We start from the raw sequence: 15,632 nt of genomic DNA, 5'->3' as shown, positions 1-15,632 counted from the left end.
GTGGCAAGGGAGAATGAATCAACCAAAGACATTCATGTCATGAGAACAGAAATTGTGACAGAATGTAGGCACTCTTCCTATGCTGGGGGCAGTGATCCACCAGAAACCGGCCCTTGCAGCTGCTCCCACCAGTTCCACTCTGGCTTCAGGCCTGAGTACCACACCCAGCCAGCCTTGGTCACCCTGTGATTTGTTTTAGCAGAGAGATGCAGGGGACAGAGTGCTATCCCCTGCTTAAACCCTCTGAGGCTTTCAATATGATTGATTTTAGTATCTTCTTTGAGCAGCTCTGGGAGCTGGCATTTATTGCTGTGGTTCCACTCCTACTTGCAGGGCCACTACCAGAGACCAGCACTGGCAGACAGATACTCAGCCGCCTGGCAGCCTTATTGTGTAGCCTGCAAGGTTCTAGATTTTGTCCCACATGCTGCTGGGGTGTGTAGTACGGTTTTGTGGTGCAGCATCATCAATATGCAGATGACACCTTACTTGCTCCTCTCTGTTCCATCAGAATCAGGAGAGGCTGTGCAGGTGCTGGACTAGTTGACAGCCTACAAACAGAAGCTCTGTCCCTCTCTCCACCTGTGGCGACATGGCTATCCCTTATTTTGCATGCATTCAAGCAGCAATTTAAAACTTATTTGTTCCTGCAGGCCTCTAGTAGGTAACGTAATTGATGTAATTGTCAACTGTACTTTATTGCCAATTGTGATTTTGCTTTGTTTTTAGATGTTGGTTTTGTGGATTGTTGCAAGCTGCCCTGGGCTCTTGTGGAAGGAAGGGCAGGGCAATAAGTGCAATAAATACTTCTAAGGCTACTACTACTATTACTAAGAACAATGATAATTTCAAAAGGGCCTGCACAGGAGAAGCTCTCATCAGGCACACTATGGGGCGGAGCTTCCATTCAATCCTATGCACACACACAACCATATTCTTCATATATATATATATATAATTTGAACTGCACATATGAAACCACCATGGTAGCTTTCACACTGTAGCCAACAGCAAAAAATAAAAATCACAAATATATATATATATATAAAAGTTAGTATTTCCAATGCTGGATTCCTTTGAACGTTACAGATGGAAATAATTTTAAAGTTACTTTCAAAGACAAAGAAAAAGCACCTTTCGGGATTTCGTGTACCCTTTTCAGAGGCTTCCAACTGTTCAATCTTCATTTTAAGTAGGAAAGGATCCTGGAAACAGAAAGCCAGTTCTGGTGGGTTCTATCCAGCATTGCTGGCGTGGACTGTTGCCGCCTTCACTTGGGATTTGCAGCCAATATCATTCCGGAGGAGGAAGAGCAGGCAGCAGCCTGCCCCAGCTGGCTGGCAGGCAACCCGGAGAAGGACCAAGGAGGTCATCAAGGAAAGTCCCAAGTCCTTTGAGGGAACTGCTGGAACCATTTCCCCCTCTTAAAAGAAACCAGTACGTGGAAAGCCTAAAAGAACATACAAGTCTCCTACAAAACCCCCAACTGCTTTCTAGGGGAACAAACACACAGACATTCACTCACGCACTCTCAGCCAAGGTCACCTCTCTCTGCCCCGCAGGGCCACCTTGCACCGCAGGGATCGGACATTCAGCAGGGCAAGAGGCTCCTGGGTCGCGCCGGGCCCGGCTCCCACTTTGGGGTCGAGGGCAACAGTCACCTGGGAGCAGCAGCGCCCCAAAGGCCGTCACGATTCTGTGTCTGAGCCTGAGCTGCTCTCCCGGCTGATTTCGATCTGCAGTGAGGGCAAGTTGTCAAGGCGGCTCTTCTTCTGGCGAGACTGCTCCTTCTCTTTGATGAGGGCCCCCCAGGCCCGCTGGAGCTCAGAGTCCTCTTCTTCGGGTGAGGCCGACGACTTCTCTGCTTTCTCGGGGACCTTCTCCTGCACCTTTGCTGCGGATCCTAAACGGGTCCATAAGTTTGCTAATAATATACAGAAAGAGAAAGAGATTGGAAGAAGAATTGTTAGCAGCAAGGAAAAGGGGCACTCCCAGATAAGCACCAACTCCTGAGTGACACATTACCCAAACTGGGGTTTTAATGGGCCATGACATTCTCTGCACACCGAGGGTGAAGGCGAGGCTCAAAGTGTGGTTCCACTTTACCAAAGCATCCCCCTCATTCATAAGAACTTCAGAACAGCCCAGCTGGATCAGGCCAAAGGAGGCTCATTGAGTCCAGCATCTTGTCCTCACACCAACCAACCACATGCTGCTTCTGAGAAGCCTGCAAGCTGCCTTGCTTCCCCAGCATTTAGACAAAGGCATCAGTGATTCAGCCTTTCTTTCTCATTTTAGGTATTCTGCTGAGAGCTGTGAGGCCAGAGGTGTAAGAAGAGCCTGCTGAATCAGGCCAATGGCCCATCTGGTCCACATTCCTGTTCTCACAGTGGCTCATTCCACTCTGCAACTGGAACCAAATAAAAATAAAAACCCAAAAACATTGTTGCTGTTTCCTTGACTAGGCAAGCACATCTCTCTCTTGAGGGTAATGATGAATATGGGAGGGCAGGTGGACATTAACAGCTGGTTTGGCGGGGGGGGGGGGAGAGAGACAACAAAGAGCCAAATGTTGGCATATGAAATATTTTTGACTGAATCTCGTCAATAGCTCCACCTGGGACCTGTGTTTCCTTGACTGTAGTTCCACCAAGCCACTCTTTTCAGGGCTGGTGCAGATGCAAACAATTCTTGATACAAAGCAAAACGTTTTCAAATGGCTCTTTCTGAAGCCAGACTAATTCAATACATTGCATTGTTTGAGTATATTACACCAATCCTGGCCCAACTGCACTGGCTGCCAATTAGTTTCCAGGCGCAATTCAAGGTGCTGGGTTTGACTTATAAAGCCTAAAACACCTCAGGACTGCGATACCTCAAGGACCGCCTCTCTCCATATGAACCTACCCAGACTTTGCAGTCATAATCTGAGGCCCTTCTTCACATGCCGCCTCCAGGAGAGATCCAGAGGGTGGCAACACAAGAACGGGGCTTTTCAGCAGTGGCTCCCCATTTGTGATCTCTCCAGGGCGGTTCGGTTGGCACCTTCATTATACACCAAGCCTTTGGCTGATTAATATTCTTTGGCCTTTTAAATGTGTTGTGGGAGGGGGAATTATTGGTTTGTTTTTGTTCTTATTATGTATTTTCTGTTTTTATATTGTAATTTTATTTTTTGAACTGCCCTGAGATCTACAGATAAAGAGCAGTACACAAATTTAATAATAACAGTTTCATCTACATCTTACTCATCTTCCAAGAAGTACAAAGCAGAATTCCTTGCAACAAGGAGTGAAAGTTAGGCCAAGAGATTGATTCACCCAGTCAGCACCACCATGCTGAAATCCCTGCTCAATCTGCTTTTGCCACACCATCATTTCTGCCCAATGGTTGAGCCTCAGCGTACTTGGCGATTCTGTGGTCCTCTCTGGGCCACCATTGTTTCTATAGGCAAGGTCGGTTGACATTATGTAGCACCTTCTCCCCCAGGGACTGACCTGACTTCTTCTCTCTGGTATCAGAGTAGAGGCCTTTCCCGTCCTGCTTGGGGATGCCCAGTCGACTGTGCACATCGGAGAGAGGCTCACGGTGGGACGTGGAGGGGCTTCCAGGTGGGGTGTGGGCTTCTGGGGAGTGCGGCCTCTTGCCAAGCCTCTGCCGAACATCTGGAAATAAGGGAAGGAACAGTCACCCACTGGACTTAATTCTGCTTGCTATTATTCCCACATTCCTCAACCTGCTGCAAAGCATCCATACAAAGCTGTGTGTATGGCAAGAAGCCTTTGATCCAGAAGTCAGATCAGACGGAAGGGTAGCAGTGACAGAAGGGTGGGAGAGGATAAAGGTGGAGCAGAGGAGGAAGACAATCCTGGGAAGGCAGGGGGAAAGCTGGCCCAGGATGAGATCACGAAGCGCCCCCTTCTGAAATGGATTCTGAGAGGTAGCAATGAGCCTCGTTGGCTTTCCAGCTCCAGGGTGGCATGTAGGATCATGGTAGGTGCTGAAGCTGAGGACCTTCCCAGCAGGCAACTTTTAAAGATCAAAAGGGCCAATCAGAAGGCAAAACAGCAATCTGCGGCTTCACCAGATATTTGCTTCAAAGCAAGGGAAAATGGGAGAAGGAAACTGGAGGGTTGGGGGATCTCAGAGCTGACTTTGCTGAACATACAAAAGACATGAATCTCCTTCCTCTTTGGGCAAATAATTTTCTTATTTATGTACAATGCACTGTACTGTGTATATTCATAGTGCTTCCAGGGCATTGTATATCAATAATACAAAAACACTAACAAACACTAGCAAAAGCAGACTGGAGCAGCCCCCTTACAGAGAGGACCCCCGTACCTGATCTCACGGAGTTCAGTGGCTGGCGTGGGCTGGGGTTTCCCTGCCGCTTTTCCTCCAAGAGGAGCCGCACATCAGCCACTTTCTCTGAAGTCCCTTTGCTTCCAATTCGGTTCTTGATGTTGCTGGCTGCAACACTATCTGCTCTCATCGAGTTCCTGAGATGTTTAAGGGGGAAAAAACAATCCCTAATTAGCCCAAGGCTGTCCAAAAGGCCTTTCTGCATGGGGGAGGGTTTTTTTGTGGTGCAGGTGTGCCTGTTGGCGGTGGGGTCAATATTGCACCCTGGAAAGAAAAGGCTGAGGCACGTTGCTTTTGTTTCTCCTCTTTTTCCCTCAGTGTGCTCCCAAAAAGTGGTGGAGAGGCTAGCAGATCAGGCCTTATACCAAAATAAAGATGCAAATTCCCCCTGCGTAGCTGGAAGACCGTCTCACACTCTGCCCCACTCAGCCAATGGGGATGTGCCTCCCAGGGAAACTAAAGGCCTTGAATGCAGAAGGCCCAGCTAGCCCTGGCCATCCGTGAAAGGGCAGAGCTCACACACTGGCACTCTGGCCACCACCTCCCCCTCCTGGCCCTAATGGGATGGCTCAGGCCACTGCTGCTTCACTAGGATGCCTTTCTGAGAATCAGAGGCCTAGTGGTCATACCTGATGCTCTTCAGCTGAGACTCCACCTCGTCGGCATACATGGTCATCTTCATGCTCTTCTTGGGGGAGGGAGTGGAGATCATCTTCAGCTCCAGGTCATAATCCATTTCATCCGAGTCAGACTCGCTGGCTGCGCTGGACCGCCGGGAGGCACTCCGCTCCCGCGACTGCTTGAAAGCCTGCAGTTCATCCCTGTACTCCACGACCACCCGGTCGTCTTCATCCATGTCCTGATCATCATCTTCCTCCTCCTCTTCCTCCTCAATAGGTTCCTCAGGAACATTTACTAAACCTGCAAGGCAAGAAAGTCATTTTAAGAGACCGCATCAGAACTGCAGAGTTGGGAGGGAGCGACCTCAAAGTCATCCAGCCCAACTGTCTTGGGAAGGAAACCCTTCACCACAGAAACACCCTTGAAGGGAGATGACCTCTCCTGGTCTCTGCTGGAAAACTTCTAAAAAAGGATAACTCGCCACCTTCCCAAGTATCCCAGAAATGGCTGGAAAGTCCATAGTGGGGCAGAACCTGCCCTACCAAGGTGTAGCAAGGGGGACATGGGGAAATAAAGTAGGCAAAAGCCAAGGGCAAAATAAATGAATCCATTAGCATCCCAACACAAGCCTTGCTGCTCTGCAATCACTATCATTAATTGTACAGTGGTACCTCGGGTTACAGACGCTTCAGATTACAGACTCCGCTAACCCATAAATATTACCTCGGGTTAAGAGCTTTGCTTCAGGATGAGAACAGAAATTGTGCTCTGGCAGCGCGGCGGCAGCGGGAGGCCCTATTAGCTAAAGTGGTGCTTCAGTTTAAGAACGGACATCCGGAACAAATTAAGTATGTAACCAGAGGTACCACTGTACTCAATAGCAGAAATAATATGAAATGGATTTTAACAGTTTTTAAAAGAAGCCCTATAAATGGGCTAGCTGCTAATTCTAGTACAAGATCACAACTTCCAGAATATTGTTGGAAAGTTCTTATGTTGGTTTTTAAATTAACTGTATAAGAATAAAATGGTTTTTCCTTGTATTCTTGTCAATCTTGTATGGATTTTTTTAATTAAAAAAATCATTTCTGGTTTTCATAAGGAGTAATTTTTGTGCCTTCAAATGGCACTCAGCCAGAATTAGCCTGACTCAGCTTACTAGAACTATTTTTGTTCTCACAAGACTCTTCTGTACTTCCTTGAAATATGCATCCCTCACCCTGCCTGCTTTTCAGGGTGTTTCATTACCAGGCGTCTCTCTCTTTAGAGGCTGTTGGGTTAGTATACAGTATTCTAATGCCACATTTCAGAGCCAAAGCTGCACGACACATGCAGGCTTTCTACGTGACCTAAAACAGGGAACAGCAACAATGAAAAATCCAGCCCAACATCTTTTAATGACCAGGCATTGGGCAACAAGAGGGTCTTTTCCCCTTGGCTGTGCAGAGACCGGCTGCCTTTGCAGCTTAACAACTGATGCCTGAGTTTGCATCTTTCCTTCTTCCTGCCTCCATTTTTTCCTTTCAGGCCATATCTCTTAGACTGTAAGTTTGAAAGCAGGAACAGTCATGTATTTTACTGATTTGTAAGCCACTCTGGGAACAAACTAACCATGTTTTGAATAAGCAAAGCAAATTAAAACAAAAAGGCCTTTGCCCCACATGTCCTTGGGGTTCCCAGAGCAAATTTCATGACCCCTCAAGCAGCCACACACCTTCAAGCAACCAGAGGTGTTGGCTTGAAGCCTCTGAAGGCAAGCAAGGTCACTCTCTTCCCCAGAATGCCAATTCCACAAGGCCCCTCTGCAAGCCAATAGCTTCTTCTGCCAAAGGGTTTTGCCTGCATGCAGAATCCAGCCGCTGCCTTTGTTTGGGAAGAGGAACCCTAAAGGAAGGCTTTGCTGTTCTCTGCTTTTGCAAGGCCCACAAACCACATGGGGACACATTACACCTGTAGCTCTCAGGTACCTGAGTGGCGATGTTTGTAAGGAGGTGTGAGGCCAACATCATCCCCAATGAGAGTCCTTTTCTTAATCACGTCGCGGTGGAGCCTGCGTGAATGGTATCTCCGCTTCCTGGAAAGCCACACAGAGAGGACACAGCTGTCACATACACCACCACCAAGAACAGAAGGAAATACCTGTCTGTTCCCTTCCCCAGCAGGGTGGGTCACAGAGCTATAGGCTGCCTCCCTTCCTCACTCACCAGGAGTTGCTCAATATGCCTTTCATGCCTCCATAATTGGGATTCCCATATTTCATGTAATACTGGCTCCTCCTGGCAGCCCCAAGCTCCTTTTTGTCATCTGCAGGAGCAAAGCACAAGCTCAGGGACTACCGTCGGATACTTGCTTTAAAAGTGCCCATCCTATCAAGAACCCTCAATCGAAAACAATTCAAAAAACAGGATGCAATTTTAATCAGCAAGGCAGCAGCACAGGCAAGACACACACAGCCCAACAACTGAAAAGGCCAAGGGAAGACTCAATTGCCATTCCACCCACCTACCCTCAGAAAATGTGTTTTCATAGAGCATCTAAGACCAAGCCAGGAGGGAGTGGGAGAGTCCTGCTGGAGGAGGAACTGCCCGTCCTGTTTATTTTTACACTAGAACAAACCATCCCTGCAGGAGAAGCACTTTACCTCTGGTAGCAAACCTCATGAAGAGCTTGTTGCCTTTGGCCAGTTTACTGGCTGGACGCAAGTCATTCCGCAAGAGGGAGTCTTCCTCCGCCTGGGAGAGAGTGTCCAGCTGTGGAAAGAACACCTGTCAGGCTCAATCTCTCTGCAGGGGCGGAAACTACTGCAAAGGCCTGATTGTTTAAAAGGGTCAGCAATTTCAGCTTCGCCTGAAGACACAATGTGGGTGCAGAGAAGCCCAGAGGTCCTGTACCCCAGGGTTCAGAGAACGATCCCAGTAAGGAGTGGGAGAGGGCTTCTTGGAAGCATATGGATGCCCTCTGAGGGGAGGAAGCAGGAGGTTTAACCAGATAGGCCACTTTGGTGTGCTCCAGCAAGACGCTGCTTGCCTTCTCATGACATTCCATGGGAGCAGGGAGGAGAAAGAAAGAAGAGTTCTTATATGGATAAATAGCCAAGTATTTGATGGCTGAAAGATGCTCTTCCTGACAGCCTTAACATTACCAGTTTTTTATTACAGCTTGAAAAACAAGGAAAACATGATACAGAATACCCTGCGGGTATAGGGTGGTATACAAATGTAATAAATAACAACATCATCAAGTACCAAGCACTTTTTAAACAAAAAAACTAAGAGAGAGAAAAGAAGGGAGGAAGCAAAATACTTCTGATTCTTTGTCTATCAGCTATATAAACTTATGCAAAATACTTGCTCTTCTACTTTCCATAAACCATCCTTTTTTCAGTCCTCAAACCCAGATAGCAGTAAAAAATATTCCTAGGCAAATGGGAAAATGAGTAAGTCTGCATCAGAAAATGTTCAGATGCCCAAGTGAAACATGCCTAGTTTAGCACATTTATTCTACTTTTATTCTTTATTCTTTTGAAACTGCCAGGTTCACCTAACGTTTATCTGAAGCTAGCACTCATTCACTGTTACTAGTGAATTTTCCACGGAACTATAAAGCAGTGAAAATTTCCTGCCCCAGCCTCCTGCACTGACCTCGGTCTCATTTGGATGGTCGTCTTCCACCTCGCCCTCCTCCGTCTCGTCATCAGAGCTCTCTTCCTGTTTCTCTGAAATGAAGTGCACACAAAAATGAATGTCAAAAGGTGGTGTGTGCCATTGGATGATGTACTGCTTCACCACCTCCAACTGCCACAACTCCATAGAAACCACCCCACAAAGTGGGATCCCTCCACAGGAAGGAGGGGAGAGGAGCAGGCAGCTTGTGCAACAACACACCAGCACCCCGAGCCACGTGAGGTTGAGAAGCAGAAGTCCATCTACAAGAGGGAACCCAACTGAGCACGTTCTCAAGGCAGAGCTTTGCTTTCTCACTGAACAGCGAGGGATAGTGATATTCGAAAGGGCACACAGCTGAAGGGCAGGGAACCTGCTCTGCATGCATATGGCCCCAGGCAGCAGCAGTGGGGCTGGGAAAGGCATGGAGCCCTGAAGGAACAGAGGATGCTGCCCTATGAGACCAAGACAGGCCTCTGGTCTCTCCAGCTCAGTACTGCCTACACTGACTGGTAATGCTCTCCAGGGCTTCGGGCGGAGGTGTGTAACCAATGTCAGTCTCGCTGAAATTTAAGGGCATAAGTGAAGTTACATCCATTAATTTGAATGGCTTTGCTCTGAGCAGCACTAACAGTTGCCATCCTGGGGTTTTTCAGTGATACCAGGGATCTGCATACCAGGAGGCTGCTCTGCCAGTGAGCTCAGGCCCTTTCTGTAAAACATTCAACGTTGTCTCAGTGATGTAACTCAGTGCCAAGCAAGCAGTTTCATAAGCACATCCAACCTGGGCTGCAGCCTATTCATGACCATCGGTAGCCACCTTGAGGGTCCCATGTGCCAGGATGAAAATAACACCAAAAACATCAATTTTTAATATATGACCGTGCAAAGCTGCCTGACGCTGCCAGATTCTGCTGGCAGCTATGGCAGCTTTCAGAGGTCCTTCCCAGCCCTGCTATCCAAAAGCCTTTTCTCCCTGGGGACAGAGACAAAGCACACTGAACTTTGACCCCAGGCTTTTGCCACCCTGCTTGTAGCCTGCCTTTTCTTGAAGGAGCTCCAGGAAGCAGTGACTTTACAATGGGATTTCTCTTTTCCAAGGCTGAGAAACAGTGAGGCCTTGAACCAGTACTTCACATAGCCGAAGGCAATACTCCAACCAGTGTGCCACCCTGGTTGGTCCCAAGGGTGGCACTCCAGACATGCATTGAGCAGCTCTGAGTGCAGGTGCCCAGGTGAGCCATGCCTCAAAGGCCAGAGCTCAGGGACCCCTCCCCAGGGAACAAGGAAAGGTCAGCTTCCAGAAGCATCTACCTTTCTTGCTTGCCTCCACCACCGCCACCTTCTTGCTGTTTTCTTGGGGTTTCATCTTCTCCTCCTCAGGCATAGAGCTCATGTTGATGAGCGCTCGAGTGGCTGTTACCTCGTCAAGCCAGACAACGTTGCCTTCAAGCAAAGGAGAGCCAGTCGGTGGCACAGCCAGACAAAATGGCAGTGCTGCAATGTCCCAATGCACAGGGCAAGCATGAAGCTTTGTTACGGTTTGTCTTGTGCATGAGGTGAACAATCCTGCACTGTTAGCATCTAAACACAGAATGCTAATGACATGACATGACAGACAGACAGACAGACCTGGGCCCAATTCATCCCACATCAGCCAAGAGAGCCGAGGGATTACACACCCTCAGCAACTTACATGAAGTGTCATCCAGCCACTCGATGTGAGCAGGAGGATACTCCTTGAAATAGGCAAAGATGTCCTGGGTGCTCATTTCATCAACACCACAAACGTAGATGGTGTCCAGCCGGACTTTCGGGATGGCTGCAAAGAAACCCATTATCTCCTTTAGCTGCCAGCAACAGGAGGGAGAAACACACAATGCGGAAAGGGAAAGGAAGAGCACGAGAGGCCTCGCTAGGAGGCAATGATGAAAAAGTCATTGCAATTTACAGAGAGGCAAAGAACTGCAAGAGAGGAAGATGGTGGGGAGAATAACAACCCACTTCATGAGACATTTTTAGGGGCAGGGTTTGAGAAAAACTATTAGACTATTTTATTTTAGAATGAGTCAGTTATGTTTTAAAGAGAGGGTTTAAAACTATTTGCATTGTAGCAGCACTTTCTCCAGTTTATTGATAGAGCTGACTCTTCTTTCCAATTTTTAAAAATCCTTTAGTTTACTACAATGCTGATGTTTTCTGTATTCAGTATCATTTCTCTCGCCCTCTCCCTATATATTCTCAACAGGTGAAAGCCAAGCTCTGTTGGGCTCAATCTCCAACATGGGGGCATATTTATGTAGAAAAAAATTATAAACCACTTAATAATAACAAGTCTAAGCAGTGTACATACATTAATTCTCAATAACAAAATAGGCATACATAACTAGATTATGCCTGGACGTTTTCCACCAACAGCCTTTTCTCCCAAGTAAATAGATTTTATTGCTTTATAAAACAAGAAAACTCACGAGGAGGAAAAGCCCCTCCTTCACAAAGGCCAGCTCTGGAATCCCCTGATACAGAAAGGAGACTGAAGCTCCAGAAGAACAAGATTTCTCGTTGCTTAAGCCACCAAGCCACACACAGCTCCAAATACCTTTCTTCACCATGTCTCGGTCCAACGCCACGTTTCTTTGTGCGAGATTCACCTCTGCACGGAAATGAAAACGCTTTGCTCTTTGCTCCTTCTTCTCGATGGCTTCCTACAAAAAGCAAAGGCATCAAAAGGAGAAAGAGCCAGCTAGTCAGGCATCATAGGCAAACCAGGAGTCATAGAGCAGCTGGCTCCTGATACATGAGGAACAGAGAAAGTTCATCACAAAACCCTACAGCTAAATCCCTCGTCTGACGAAGGATTGCCTCATTACCTGACACAGAACAGCAACAAAACTTATGGTCTGGTACTTCAGGAATGACAGGCCTGTTCCCTTACAACAAGCCTCCGTGCAGCTTGGACATTTCTGCCTCTCCCGAACTGGGTGACGAAATCCAAAGTAAGTATGGTGGGTGAAGTAAAACCTAGAGCCAAGTTAGCATTGCAGCAAAAAGTGCCCAAAGGAGTGGCTTAAAACAGGGATGCAAACATCTGAGGGAGAATGCTGGAGGCTGGCTGTTGAGGTAGTTACAACAGTTTGGTGACACAAACTCTCTTTGGGTTTGATGGCTGGAACCTTCCTCTCAGAAGACAGGCATCAACTGGCATAAAAGGCTGTTTGGAAGCAAGTCCTAGCTCTACTGCTAGTACCAGCAGACCCCCCCCCCCCAACAAAAAAGGGAACAGTTTCCTTTCTGAAGTAAAACTCTTATAAAACAGGGCAGTAGAGGGGCTTTGCAGCCTCAATGCCATGACACTCGGATACTTCGTGTAGCTGTGACACAACCATCCACAGCTGCCAAGAACTGCTTTCCAGCTGCCTAGGGAGGTCTCCCCTGCTGAGAGCCTGCCTCTCTCCACCTGGCCTAGGGCAGGGCCTGGCTGGCCTCATAAGGACTGCTGCTGCGGTTGCTGTCCAACAAGGACTGCGGTATTTTGGGGAAAGTTTTGTTGGGAGTTTTTGCTGTTGTTACTGATATTAACTTTTTGTATATTTTTATGTGGAAATTGTTCAGTTTGGTTATGTAGATTTTAATGTGTTATTTTTATGACTATTTTGCTATGTTTGTAATTACGTAAATCTTTTCACATTGTAAGTCGCCTTGAGCATTGTTTTAACTGTGAAAAGGCGGCATACAAATAAAATGATGATGATGGATTCCCAGCAGCTGCCACCTTACGAGCCTCCTATGCTTCCAGAGGTGGCATTCTCAGCCATTCAAAATAATACCTACATAGGCTACCAAACTACAGAAAGAGCCATTTGGCTCAATCCCCATAACAAACCCAGCCTCTTCAATAAAGTGTTACAGCACAGAAATACCTTGTGCAACAGCCAAAGATAGCTTGTGTCGCAAACATAAAGGTGCCTATTATCAACTGAATGCGTAAAAAACTAGCAACATAACAAATGATATATCAGCTGTAGAAAAATAGACAAACTGAGTCTGAAACCCGCCATTTGCTATAGCAAGCATGTCCAACCTGTCAATCGCAATCTACCATTCGACCGCAGGACGTCCCTTGTTGATTCTGGCCGATTGTGTGATACTGAAAGCTCCCTCACCCCCCCCCAAAAAAATAGCTCAACAACTTTGGTGCAGCCTCCCCCAAAAAAGCTTGACATCTTTGGTCAATCCAATGGGAAAATCACTGCCAGTATTTTTATGGTGGGAGTAGACTGCAGTCTCTTGGGAGTTGGACATGCCTCTGCTATAGTTTCAGGTTTAGTGTAAAACCTCCAAGCACGCATGGAATACCTTTGAAGTGACATCAATCCCAGTGATGAAGCTCCCGGCTTTGTTTTCGTATCTTCTGCTGGTGTCCTGAAATGAAAACAAAATCATAAGTAAAGCAGATAAGCAAGCTACAATTCTACATCGGATCATACATAGGTGCTGCTTTTGAGGCCTCAGAATGCCAAAGGACACCAGACGAGAAACCATTTACTGATAAAAGGGGGGAGCCCACCACTGCTGCCCACCTTCCGTCGAGAGCTCCAAACCAGGTGACCTTCTTCGTAGGGCCAATTCACAAGGCCGCTTCCACCTGCTGCAGCTTTTCCCTCGGCCAGGGCAAAGGGCAAGTGCAGCCAGCCGGCTCCCTCTGCCAAGCGACAGTAGCCCACTTAAAAAACAAAAGCGGGGCCTTCTTGAAAGCTGACCCCGCCACCCCCGTGTTACGTGGGGCTTGAGAGTGCCACGGGCGACCCTTTGTCTTCCGAGCTCTCGCCGGCCCTGAGTGAGGAGGCGAGTGCGGAGGGGTTGGAGGCCCCACCCATCGCCATGAGGGGATGGGGGCACGAGTCCCCTCTACCTGTGGTGAAAATGCACTCTGCCCATGCCCAAGGGAACTCTCTCCTCTCCCGACTTTGCAGGCCCGAGGCCTTCCCGCCTCAGCCCCCCGTCTCCGTTACCGGCAGCAGTTCCCTCAGCGAGCGCCGCACCGGCACCTCCAGCTCCTCCTCTTCCCCGTCGTCGTCGTCGTCCTCCTCGTCTTCGTCGTCTTCTTCTTCTCCTCCGGCGGGGGCGGCCTCGGGCGGAGGAGGCGCGGCGTCTGGGCCCGGCGGGGACGGCCTGGCCTGCACCACCAGCAGCTCGCCCTCCTCCACCTCCATGGGCTCCGGCTCGGCCGCCTTCACGGAGATGCGGAGGCCCCGCACCGCCGCCATCGCCTCACGAAAAAGCCGCCGCCGCCGCCGAGGGAGGGAGGGCGGGACCGGAAGCAGGAAGGGCCCACAGAGGGAAAGGGTGTCCGGATGTCCGGAGAGAGCGTCGCCGGAAAACGGCAGGGGGCGTCGGTGCAGAAGAGAGAAGAGGCACAGAACGGGCCCAGGACGGACGCCGTCTCGTCATCGCCCCCTTCAGGCGCGTCTCGGAACAAAACGTACCAACAGCCACCAGCAGGGTTTAGGCAGGGCTAAGCTGGCGGACTCTGACCGGCAGCCTCTTCGGGGCGGGCAGGGAGCACGTTCTTCTCACTGCAGCTGCTGCCGCCTTCGTCATCTCGGGTCTGTTTGTCCCCTCCCTCCATAAATCGGTCCAATCCCTCTCTGAACCCATCCAGGTTGGCAGCCACCACTGCCTCTTCTTGTGGCAGAGAGTTCCACAGTTTAATTCTGCGCTGCTGCGTAAAGAAGGTCCTTTCTCTCTTTTGCTTGTGAATCGCCTTCCCTTCAGCTCCAAGTCCATTTGAACTCGGGCTAGGAGAAGTTTTCTCCCAATCCACTTTTCCTGCATGATGCATCATCTCTTATTATTCTATCAATTGGGACCCAATTCATGGGGCCGAGGTACCTTTGGCCCCCCAGTAAAATCTTTGAGGGCGCTGGCCCCCCCAAAGTTGATGGGCATTGCCATTCAGATGGTGTGCATGCACCACATCTTGTGATTGATTATGTGGGTTAGGGCTTAGCTGGGCCTCCCAATATTTTATTCAAGTTGGCACCCCTGAATTAGAGCAAATAATAAAGATGATAATGGGCAACCTTGTTTTGTCCTGCAGCTAAATTGACATTTTTTGTGAATCCATATTATGCTAATTGTAGGAGATGCACTATCATGCATATTTTCTAATATTCTGAAAACTTTAGGGCCAAATGCATTCTTTTCATCACTCTGATTAAATACTTTGGTTCCATGCCGTCAAATGCTTTAAATTTACCTAGTGATAAACAGGCTAGTGGTGAGGTAGTCTATTTACTATGGTATATTTAATAATTGCCTAACTGAGTCTGTGATTTTACACACCAATACAAACCCAGCTTGATCCAGATGAATCATTCCATCAATTTTTATGGGAGTTTGGTGGGTGATCGTTCACTATTTTCTTGTTTCACGTAGTCAGCCAATAAACGGTTGCCAGGTACTTTAAAAAGAAAAAGTTCTGGCATGCCTTGATCGGTCCAGACTTGATTAGTCAATGCATTCTTTTTTCTTAAAAGGCCAAACATCTCCACATTTTTATCATGCTTTAGCCTGTCCTGCCTTTTCCTGTGAGCTCAGGGAGGGAAAGAAAGAGCAGCGAAGAATCCAAACAAACCCATCTGGTGCAGAAAAAGCGGCCAAGTCAACAGATACTCCGTCCTACTTGATCCTGGCCCTGGAATGCAAGCCCAAAGTGGGAGCTCTTTGCCCCAGGCCCCCCAAAATTGAGGGGCAACAGCTTAAGGTTCTCAGAAAGCTCCCTGGCTTAGGAAACTGAGACAGCCTTTCTTATATACAGATGGACATCTGCCTGTCTGTCTGATGCAGCCTGGCTGAGCCCTGCAGAAAGCAGATGCAATCCCACCAGCAAACCTGGTGCAAGGCCTGATCCTGCAGCTTGCCTGTCACCTTTGAATGTGAAATGCCTCCTTGCCGCAGAGACACATTTTTGATTTTTAAAAG

General features: G+C 48.3%; 1 protein-coding gene across 1 annotated transcript; it reads right to left on the bottom strand.

Annotated features, from left to right (window-relative positions):
- Positions 1-1,343: 1,343 nt before the first annotated feature.
- NCBP3 (nuclear cap binding subunit 3) lies at positions 1,344-13,962 on the bottom strand. Its single transcript, XM_053366733.1, has 13 exons — positions 13,661-13,962; positions 13,005-13,070; positions 11,248-11,353; positions 10,345-10,470; positions 9,963-10,094; positions 8,628-8,701; positions 7,628-7,736; positions 7,191-7,290; positions 6,954-7,060; positions 4,995-5,286; positions 4,345-4,502; positions 3,498-3,665; positions 1,344-1,924 (listed from the first exon to the last, which is right to left on the bottom strand). The coding sequence occupies exons 1-13, from the start codon at positions 13,913-13,915 to the stop codon at positions 1,689-1,691; spliced, it is 1,929 nt and encodes a 642-aa protein (XP_053222708.1). The 5' UTR covers positions 13,916-13,962; the 3' UTR covers positions 1,344-1,688.
- Positions 13,963-15,632: the final 1,670 nt, after the last annotated feature.

This window comes from Podarcis raffonei, chromosome 15 (assembly GCF_027172205.1).
Source record: "Podarcis raffonei isolate rPodRaf1 chromosome 15, rPodRaf1.pri, whole genome shotgun sequence".
NCBI lineage: Eukaryota > Metazoa > Chordata > Lepidosauria > Squamata > Lacertidae > Podarcis > Podarcis raffonei.
Note: the sequence above shows the minus strand (reverse complement) of the source record. Positions and strands in the feature narration are given on the sequence as shown.

Excerpts from the sequence above, each read along its gene's own strand:
- NCBP3 (XM_053366733.1), bottom strand. The coding sequence starts at position 13,915 with ATGGCGGCGGTGCGGGGCCTCCGCATCTCCGTGAAGGCGGCCGAGCCG. Across the intron at positions 7,061-7,190 it reads GGCATATTGAGCAACTCCTG|GAAGCGGAGATACCATTCAC; the intron begins GTGAGTGAGGAA and ends GTGGCTTTCCAG. Across the intron at positions 4,503-4,994 it reads TCTCAGCTGAAGAGCATCAG|GAACTCGATGAGAGCAGATA; the intron begins GTATGACCACTA and ends TAAACATCTCAG.